We start from the raw sequence: 10,000 nt of genomic DNA, 5'->3' as shown, positions 1-10,000 counted from the left end.
CCAGTACTCTCAGCCCTTCATACGTTTCTCTGGTAAACTTTGGAACTCCCTGCCTTCTGCATTTCAATCTTCCTACGACTTGATTTTTTTAAGAGGGAAGTTTGTTTCTACATATTTGTGCCAGACTTTTGGCTTACTCTATTAACCTGTAAGGGAACTGGCAATTAAATGGGTCTTTTTTATTATTGTTGCCCATGGCCGGCTTCCCTCTTACATCAAAAAAAAAAAAATTATCACCTGTAACATTCACATATAATATTTTACTTGGGCCACAACTAATAACAGTAGAGAGACAAAGAGTAACAGCGATTCTTTTCAGTTAAAATCACGAAGCTAGCCAATTATCCCTAGTAACATTCAGCAATGACAAAAACTCAAATCACAACTCATAACAGCAGCGAGACAAACAGTAACAGCGATTCTTTTCAGTTAAAATCACGAACTTAATCTAATCTCTGCCAGGTCTCCAGTGGTCCCTCGCAGCCAGACATACTGAGAAACACAACCTCCCATTCAAAGTACTGTTAGTCACGTCAACTCGCTAACAATTCGTACACTCACCGCGAGATAAGATTCATTGTGGCTTTATCAAGTGGAGGGCACCCACGCACTCCTCAAGATAACATTGTACCGTTGACCCGTCCCTTGTTTTCAGTAATACTTGTTTTCTTTGCTTTCAGGTTTTACTCTCACTTTATCTATTTATTTTCTAACTCCCATCTTTATCATTTCTTTTATCTTCCTTCCCAATAATCTTTTCTTTATCATTTCATTATCATTTCCACTGTTTACTTTTTCTACCTTATTCCTTGTATCTTCCCACCATTATGCTACAAACTCTTCTATAATACTTGCTTCCCTTATCCATCCTTGATCCCCTCCAACCATCACCTAACTAGTCTTTTATTCCTTCTATAGTATATTCCCACCCTTAAAACAGCACTATTGAGTCCATATCAAGTTTCTTTATCAGTCTGTCTACCCTCTAACCATCCTTAACAGACCACCAATGGGTCCATATCTACTACAGCAACATGAGGTTTCTTTTCCCGTCTGTCTACCCCTTACAGTATCACACCCACTTCCGCCAAAACCAGAGTTCATTTCACCGCCCGAGTGTGCAAACATGGACAACTCACGGGACAAAACTACTGATATAGACGTCAGGTAAAGATCGAGTTAAGAAAAGCATAACTAAAAGGTGGGCATTATGGATAGCTGATGTTGACAATTAGCGGTAAAAAAATGTGTCAAGTCTCTCTATCTATCTCTCTCACAGGATCTACGCGGACACTTCCTATTACTCAGAACAGGAAGAGACTGAGGAACTTGACAGATATGTGATTAGCTGCCTTGTCTGCACTGGCCCCCACGATGACTGCCACATGCTAAACGAGACAGATGAGAAAGAAACAGAGGAGGAGGACGAGGACATGGAGGAAGAGGAGTGGAATGGAGAGGAGGGCCAAGACGAGGAGGAGGAGGAGAATGAGGAGGAGAAGAAGGATGAGGAGTAAAAGGAACCTACTGAAGATAATAACTAAAGAAGGGTGTGTGTGTGTGTGTGTGTGTGTGTGTGTGTGTGTGTGTGTGTGTGTGTGTGTGTGTGTGTGTGTGTGTGTGTGTGTGTATGTGTGTGTGTGTGTGTTTCCATGCTGCCAAAACAGTTAATTGATTCTTCCTCTTATTTCTTATTTGTCTACATTTTTTGTATCCAATTAATATAGTAGAGTTAACCTTTTACTTGCACACCTGTCACGTGACTTGCGAGGATGCCCAGAGGTGGCGAAGGGGAAGGAACCAATCTGTCACGTCTTTGCATAACCTTCTAATCACCATGTCCTTTCTATATCTCTCTTATCACTCCTAAGCGCATCATCGATCTCTTCTCTTATCACTGGTTTGGTTGATTCATTAACGTAATCAGAGTGGTATTACTGTGTAAGTATTTCTTACGCCCTACTGTTACGTTTACTGCATTCAGTGTAAAGAATATGCAACAGCAGATTTGTTGTCTTTCATAGAGTCATTGTAACATACACAGATATATTTTCGAAAGACTCTAGTTGAAGTAATAAGAATTTTCTGATTTGATTATTTTTTTTATGGTTCTAAAGAGAGATTTACAAGATTTCCTCATTATTAACAGGAGAACTACTATTGGTAACCCGGCAAGTCATCTCTGTGGCCTTTAACCCCTTCATTACCGGGACGCACTTTTGCCATGAATTTGGGTACGATTAGACGATATTATTTGCATTAAGAAGAGTCTATGGAGATCAGAAGATTAATGGCCAGTCTTCACTATATTAATCTCCACAACCTTCCTTCACTTTCCTCCCCAGTGTGCGTGCATAGAGGCGCGCGTACCTATTTCCTCCCTGCATTCACACAAGGCACACTGAGATTCCCAAGATAACATTAATAAACTGTAGAGGTAAAAATATCAATAAACTATAGAGATAAACGTGTGACATTCTTTCACTCCCGTTCTTTTCTCACTCGGTTGTTCCCTTCCGCCACATCCTGCGTCGCTTCCAAGACTTCCTCGAGGCTTGGGAAATGAAGGAACCACTTTACAAATTTACGAGGGGATTTCCGTACGCAGAGAATAAAAATACCTCGTGGGTGAGGGAAGCAGTCAGTGGCGAGGCAAAGTGAATGGTGGCAACTAGCGACAGAGGGAGTGTGAGGGAGGGACGCTGAGGGCTGAATCTGTCTCTCTGCCTCCCTCTCACCAGTCTGCCGCTGCGCCTTGAGTTAAGAACACGCGCCTCGATTCTCTCCAGCTAGCATAGTAAGACAAACTTCGTTATCTCGTCATTTCTTTGGTTATCTACGAGTAAGTTAAGTAAGAAAACGAGAGGTGACATGTGATTATAGCATAATAGTTTAGCTTCACTGCATTCACGTAGTGTGTATACATAAAGTTTTATTGTCTCTCAAACGTTCGAGTGAAAAACGTTGCCAGTGATGTGATGTTTCTCTTTCCCTCTCTCCCTCTTCTCTTTCTCTCCACGTGTCTAATGTTTCTCGTGGTGCTGGATGCTGTGGTGATGTGTGGCGAAGGTGATGCTGCATGGTGATGACTTGATATTGATGGTGAAATGATGGTGGTGATGGTGATGATATGGGACTTTCAGATATCTCGGTGTAGAGTGATGGTGAATAATGATAAATGATAGTGGTGATGTTCAGTGCTGCGTGTGATGAACGTTTAGGCTAGAATGAACAATAATGGTGAGAATGACGCTCTGGGGAAGACGATACACACGAACACTTTAAGATAAACTCACTAATTAAAAAGAAAAAAAAAATAGACAAACACAATACAATATAATCTTTAAGTGACAAACAGGTGGCAGGTGAGTCTACTTAGTTAGAAGTGAACGAAAGGTTACAGTGACTCATTAGGAATCAGGTGTTACGGCCACAGGTGTTACATTTACCTGTGGAGAGGAAAGGCACGTGGGAAATTTAAGGACTTTTCAGTATTATTGTTATGATTTTATATATTTTGTGATAATTTTGAATGGGTTAGGATTCTCTCTCTCTCTCTCTCTCTCTCTCTCTCTCGCGTTGGAAAATAAGTCACACGTATAAGAAAGTTAGTTTTTTTTTATAAACATTTTCAATATCATCATCATTATTATTATTATTATTATTATTATTATTATTATTATTATTACTATTAGTACTACTACTACTACTACTACTACTACTAATAATAATAATAATAATAATAATACTATTACTCATCACGCCTATCTATTTATCATCATTTTCATTTTTTTAAGTGTTATATTTCTTTACTTTTTATATTTAATTATTTCTTTTTCTGGTTCGAATTGCTTTTTTTACTTTAAAATGTTGAGTACAATGACTTTATTTTTCAGTATTGTTTTCTAGATACTTTATTTTATCTGTTTTACTTTCGTTTTTGCTTTTACATAATTGACATTTAACGTGATTTATGTGTTTGCATATTTTTTGTGCTTTATTTGGCATTGTACTCTTTACCTTCCTTTTCTCTTAATTTCCTTCCTTATTTATTTCTCTATTTCTTCGTCTATTTTCATTTTCATTTCTTCCTTTACATAAATGATTTTAAACGTGATTTCTTTATGTATTGGCGTTTGTTTCTCTGTACTTTATTTGGCATTGTACTCTTTACCTTCCTTTTTCTTAATTTCTTTCCTTATTCATTTCCCTATTTTTCCATCTATTTTATTTTCATTTCTGCCTTTATGCAATTGATTTTTAAAGTGATTTATTTAAGAGTTTGCATGTTTTTGTGCTTTATTTGGCATTCTACCCTTTTCCTTCTTTCTTTTTTCTTCCTGTGAGTTTCTTAGAACAAAGTATTTTTTTTTTCGTGAATCTTTACTTTTCCTTCTTTCGATTTGCTTTATTTTCCTTTACTCTATGGTTGGTCATCTCTGTGGCCTTGGAAAACAGTCACAGTGACACAGCAAAACGTATCAAAAGGTATCAAAATTATTTCCTTGAGTTTTTAGTAACACAGCAAAACGTATCAAAACGTATCAAAATTATTTCCTTGATTTTTTTTTTTTTACGTTAAATTTATGCTTCTAGTGACGAATTAACCAAATTTCTATACTAATACCAGCAAAAACACACTGAAGAGCCCGGCTGATTATATGTGTGGCCTTTAAAATCAATGAGAGTAAAGTATATCAGAATACAAGCCTTTTTAATTAGTTCAGTGAGTTTTTTAAGGTGAATTTCTGTTTTTAGTGACAAATTAACCAAGTTTCTACACTAATACCAGCAGAAACACACCAGAGAGCCCGGCTAATCAATTGTGTGGCCTTTGAAAACAATCACAGTGAGAGAGCAAAATGGTTTCACTAGTTTCGTGAGTTCTTAAAGATGAATTTCTGCTTCTAGTGATAAATTAACCAGGTTTCTATACCAATACCAGCAGAAACACACTGGAAAGCCCGGCTGATCGTCTTTGTGGCCTTTGAAAACAGTCGTAGTGAGAGAGCAAAACTTTTCAACATACGGGGTTCACATACTGCAGCGATAGGTGGCCACATGCGCCATTATGCACCGTTCGAACACCATAGCCGCCATGTTGTGTTTACTTTCCACTGCCAGCTGAGTACTCCACAACACAGCCACACTCGACCCTGGATCTCACGCCCTCACGCCTTCACGCCCTTCTCTGCTGCCTCGTGGTTAGTAAATAGGTCAACTAAAAGCTTCTGGTGACTGAAAAATAGCCTTAAATATTCGTGAACGTGACTATTTAAAAAAGGAGAGGTAAAAAAGAAATGTGCTAATCCCTCACGTCCTTTACCTGTCCTGTGGTTGTAAGATAGGATCAGGAAGGATCTCGAAGGACTCAAAATAACGTAGGACCTCGTCAGTAGAGCTAAAAGGAGTGTATATATCCTTCGAGTACTTGTTTCCTGGGCTGTGGTTAGTGGATAGGGCCAGGAGAGGATTTAGGGCAGTGAAACGAGGAAGAAATACCTTGATTGCTATAAAAAGCGAGATATTTCATACGGTATTTGTCGAGAGAGCTATAAGGAGTGTACATATAAGGAGTGTTTCAAGACATTTGTTGATTAATTTTGGCTAAATCTTCATAACACTTTTAGGGAACCAGCACTCAAGTGGGCCTTTTTTTTATATTTTGTTGCCCTTTGCTGGTTTTCCTCCTGCAATAAAAAAATATTTACATCTTCACGGCCTTATTCCCTGCCATGTGTTTGGTAGACAGGGCCAGTAAGGGCATGGGTACTCTAACGAAGACCTTAAATATTTCACAACTTGGTAACTTCTTATTTCCGTTGGTAGAATTTAAGAGAAGTGTCTTTCCTGCACTCCTTTCATTTTATCCCTCCCTATTTGTAGCTTGAGTCAAGGCCAAGAGGGACTAGAACGTTTAAGAAATTGGGTTCAAATACTCAAGAGCGTGTAACGTTTTACATACACGTCAGTAGAAGAAGGCTAAACGTATAGGTTCGATTTTATTATCTACTGTATATACTAATTTTTTTATCTATCTACTCACTAATGTTTTCATTAATTTACTTTCATGTATTTGTCTATTTTGTTTTGTATTTGTGTACTTATCATTGTTTTTGTGTTTATGTCAGGTGGACAGTGCTGTTGGCAAGACGACACACCACACAGGATACACCAAAATGCAGGACCTCTCAACAAACATAGCCACTCTCACTCACTCACTCACATAATGCCAAAACAGAAAGACAAGAAAGCATGATCTCCTCCTTTCCCATCACAAAAGTGCAGGACATTTCGACAAACAGCGACATTCACTCACACATAATTTCAATACAAAAGACAAGACAGCATGACCTTCTCCTCTCCCATCATACGAGACACTAACTTCCCTCCCTCCCTTTCCTCCAGATGGATGACCACACTCAGGAGGATTTCACAGGAAACAATGCGGCAATGTGAGTTGTATTTTTCTCCCTTAGAGATTACTATATAGTTAGGGATCAAATTAAAGAGAGACAAGATTTATAAAGTTACATTTGTGAAAGGAAGGGACGAAGCTTAAGTTTCATCAAGTATATTTTAAATTGTTCTGTGTACTTAGCTCTCTCCCTCTCTCTCTCTCTAACAACCTCACCTCTCTCTCTCTCTACACAGGAACAACTTCGCTTTGCCTCCCGGTGTCAACATAGATGATGACATCGTCAATATATATGTAAACCCTCAGTACTACAGACACCAAGACCACACATCCACAAACCAGCTGTTCCCTGAAGACTTCGCGGCGTCCTTCACCGAGCTAGAGCCCCAGTATGGAGGAAGCAGTGTTGGTAGTGGTACTGGTGGCAGTTCAGCAAGGAGACGAAGAACACGCAGGGTCCCCTCAGAAGATCACGAACAGAATTATTCACAGCAGCGGTTGTATCCTGGTGAGTGATTTGTTACCAGTATTACTGCTGTTATTTCTGCTGCTTCTACTACTACTACTACTACTACTACTACTACTACTACTACTACTACTACTACTACTACTACTACTACTACTACTACTTCTAATAGTACTACTACTACTACTACTACTTCTACTGCTACCACTACTACTGCTACTACTACTACTATTGCTACTGCTACTACTATTACTACTGCTACTACTGGTACCACCACCTCCACTCCCACAACTACTACCATTACCACCACCACTACTACTACCATTACCACCACCACTACTACCCTACTACTACCACTTATACTACTACTACTACTACTACTACTACTACTACTACCACTACTAAACACCACCACATCTTCTCACCCACCAGGACACACAAGCTTAATGCACCACGACCACCACCACCACCACCACCACCAACAACAACAACAACAGTACGAGGAGGAGCAACACCCAAGATTACGCTCGCCTTTCCACGCCCATAGTGACGAAAGTTCCCTCCCTCCCACCTCCCCCCACACCCATGATTCCCCCACAGCCCCAGGCCCACACCACCCCAATGCCCACGGACATCAGAGGCATGGGCGTGACCGGGGCGCTCCTCGCTCACACTATCCTCGAGATTGTGACTTCAGCGACGAGATATGTTTTAGGAATTTGCAAAAGTGATTATCTCTCTCTCTCTCTCTCTCTCTCTCTCTCTCTCTCTCTCTCTCTCACAGTGATGGGATGGTGTCTTTTCTCGACCATAGTGAGGCGTGAGCAACCTCTACTTCCTTCTCTCTCTCTCTCTCTCTCTCTCTCTCTCTCTCTCTCTCTCTCTCTCTCTCTCTCTCATGAAAAAAACATAAAAATGAAAGAAAAACATATTTTATCTTTAAGTACTAAATCTCTATGGGGAATTAATTCAAAGGAAGAGTTAAGACGTTTTTTCTTGACAAATTAAGTGATTCCAATAGAGTTTGAAATCTATCTCAGCTCCCCCTCACGTTAAGGAACAGAAAACGGAGCAACATAGAAATACAAATACAAATATACATAGAAATACTAATTACTGTTCCATTTTTCGGTGCAAAGGTAAAGGTAGGTGTGTGTGTGTGTGTGTGTGTGTGTGTGTGTGTGTGTGTGTGTGTGTGTGTGTGTGTGTGTGTTTCACGTCCATTATTTTCCATTTTTCCCTTTTATTCCCATTTTTTCATCTTTATCTTTTATTGCTGTTTCTTCACGTCATCTGTCTTTCCTCCCTTTCTCTACCTTCCTTTCACTATCATAATCCTTCTCTACGCAGACACACACACGCACGAATCTTTATCTCTCACCAAAAAGACCACCAGCCAACTAACTTCACAGATAAGCCTTAAGAATTGCAACATACCGTCCTATTTCCACGCTCACTTGCTCATGGATTACACATTTGCACGGAAGAGTAAACAAATGACCAGAATGAACGACATGTTGGAATATGCAAGAGTGAATTGTTGATGGGAGGCGAGGGAAGGTGTTACACAGGGACCCTATCAGTGAATTATTCAAGTGCCTTAAGTTGCCTTCTTTTTATGAGATAGTGTAAGTTACTAAGGGTTTGTTAGTGAGTATAGTTACGATTCCAGTGAGCCAAAGGATAGGTAGACTAAAGAAGCTGCATATTTCCATTTATAATTCACATTGGCTGTGTTTCTCTATACTAACCACTTCAGTACTGGGACACATTTTTACCTTGAGATTTGTGTACGATTAGACCATTTTATTGACATTAGGGAAGGTCTCTGGAGGTCAGAAGATTAATGGCCACAGTTTTCGCTATTTTAACACCCCACATATGTTTCTAAAGCTGTATAGAATCACCAAAAAGCTGTATAGAATCACCAAAAGTCAAAAGAATTAGTATGAAAAACGCGTCATGGTACTGAAGAGGTTGAATAAATACTCTCAAAAAATGTGACAAAATATCTCAGTGGCGTTTGGAAATATCTGTTTTTTGAGTCTTCCTTTATCAGGAAAGTACAAGCAGTGATGCTGTGATAGGCTATTGGTGTGTTTGCTATTGTGGTGCTGCTACTGTGGCTGTGACTCCTGTGAAAGCCGTTACTGTGGCTGTGTCGTCTGTTTGTGTGCTAAAAGTCGTAATGATGCATTGGGTAAATGAGGATCCAATTAATCTTCCCTTAATTGGGTTCCCGGTTACCTGTAATACGGTTTGGGTTTGGACATTGCTGAGATTATTATTATTATTATTATTATTATTATTATTATTATTATTATTATTATTATTATTATTATTATTATTATTATTATTATTATTATCATTATTATCATTATCACTTTATTTTATTTTACTTATGTCTATCTATTTATCTATTTTCAAGTGGTTATCAAATCAAGCATTGGTATTTCAATTAATTTGTCTTTTAAAGAACTATTAAATGTAACACTGCCTTTTGATGATGCAGTCTAATAAGTTTTTAATCAAGTGTCATTAAATTAACTCTTTTTATTCCGAGCAGTGAATGTTTACTAAGAAAGTTGTATATTTCAAGACATTTCCAACAGTATTATTCATATTTTTTTGCTCATACTATTTGCTCATACTCTAAAAACCTGACAATTGTTGCTCCCTTAAGTGTTCACAAGTTGGCTATTCTTTCTATGGATTGTTTTCTATGGCCTGACTTTTCTGTCTGTGGATTTTTAGTCAAATGGTTAAGTCTCGAGTCGACTGAAGCAACCTAAATATTGTAGCACAGAAAGGATTCGAGTCGTGGGTTGCAAAATGTATCAATCGTTTCCAAATGTTTCGTAGACCCTTCAATGCTGGGACACATTTTTACCTTCAGATTTGTGTACGATTAGAACAGTTTATTTATATTAGGACGGGTCTATGGGGGTCAGAAGATTAATGGCCACAGTGTTCGCTATTTTAGTCCCCACATGAGTTTCTAAAGCTATATAAAATCACCAAATAGTATGCAGAATCAATATGGAAATGCGTCATGGTACTGAAGGAGTTAAGCTAAGTTTAGTCATGCATACGTACAAGTACACGTGACAGGCATT

At 38.7% G+C, this 10,000-nt stretch overlaps 1 protein-coding gene and 1 long non-coding RNA gene across 6 annotated transcripts in view; one reads left to right on the top strand and one right to left on the bottom strand.

Moving 5' to 3' along the window:
* The first annotated feature begins 2,635 nt into the window (after positions 1-2,635).
* LOC123507449 (forkhead box protein B2-like) overlaps positions 2,636-10,000 on the top strand; it is an 8,231-nt gene continuing 866 nt past the window's right edge. The window contains exons 1-5 of one of the 5 annotated variants that reach the window (XM_045260330.1): positions 2,636-2,797; positions 4,946-5,204; positions 6,409-6,455; positions 6,655-6,926; positions 7,317-10,000. The exon at positions 7,317-10,000 is cut by the window's right edge and continues 866 nt beyond it. In XM_045260330.1, the coding sequence (XP_045116265.1) occupies positions 6,409-6,455; positions 6,655-6,926; positions 7,317-7,615 (618 nt within the window). In that variant the 5' untranslated portion in view covers positions 2,636-2,797; positions 4,946-5,204 and the 3' untranslated portion in view covers positions 7,616-10,000. Of the gene's footprint in view, positions 2,798-4,941; positions 5,205-6,131; positions 6,456-6,654; positions 6,927-7,316 lie in introns of those variants that run through there. The other 4 variants (XM_045260326.1, XM_045260327.1, XM_045260328.1 and 1 more) reach the window with 4 other exon arrangements.
* Positions 7,613-10,000, bottom strand: part of LOC123507451 — an 18,465-nt gene continuing 16,077 nt past the window's right edge. The window contains exon 2 of the long non-coding RNA XR_006675654.1: positions 7,613-7,661. This is a non-coding gene — a long non-coding RNA (uncharacterized LOC123507451). The remainder of the gene's footprint in view (positions 7,662-10,000) is intronic.

The sequence above is a fragment of the Portunus trituberculatus genome, chromosome 22 (assembly GCF_017591435.1).
Source record: "Portunus trituberculatus isolate SZX2019 chromosome 22, ASM1759143v1, whole genome shotgun sequence".
In the NCBI taxonomy this organism is placed as follows: domain Eukaryota; kingdom Metazoa; phylum Arthropoda; class Malacostraca; order Decapoda; family Portunidae; genus Portunus; species Portunus trituberculatus.
The sequence above is the reverse complement of the archived record's forward strand: the minus strand, read 5'-3'. Positions and strand labels throughout refer to the sequence as shown.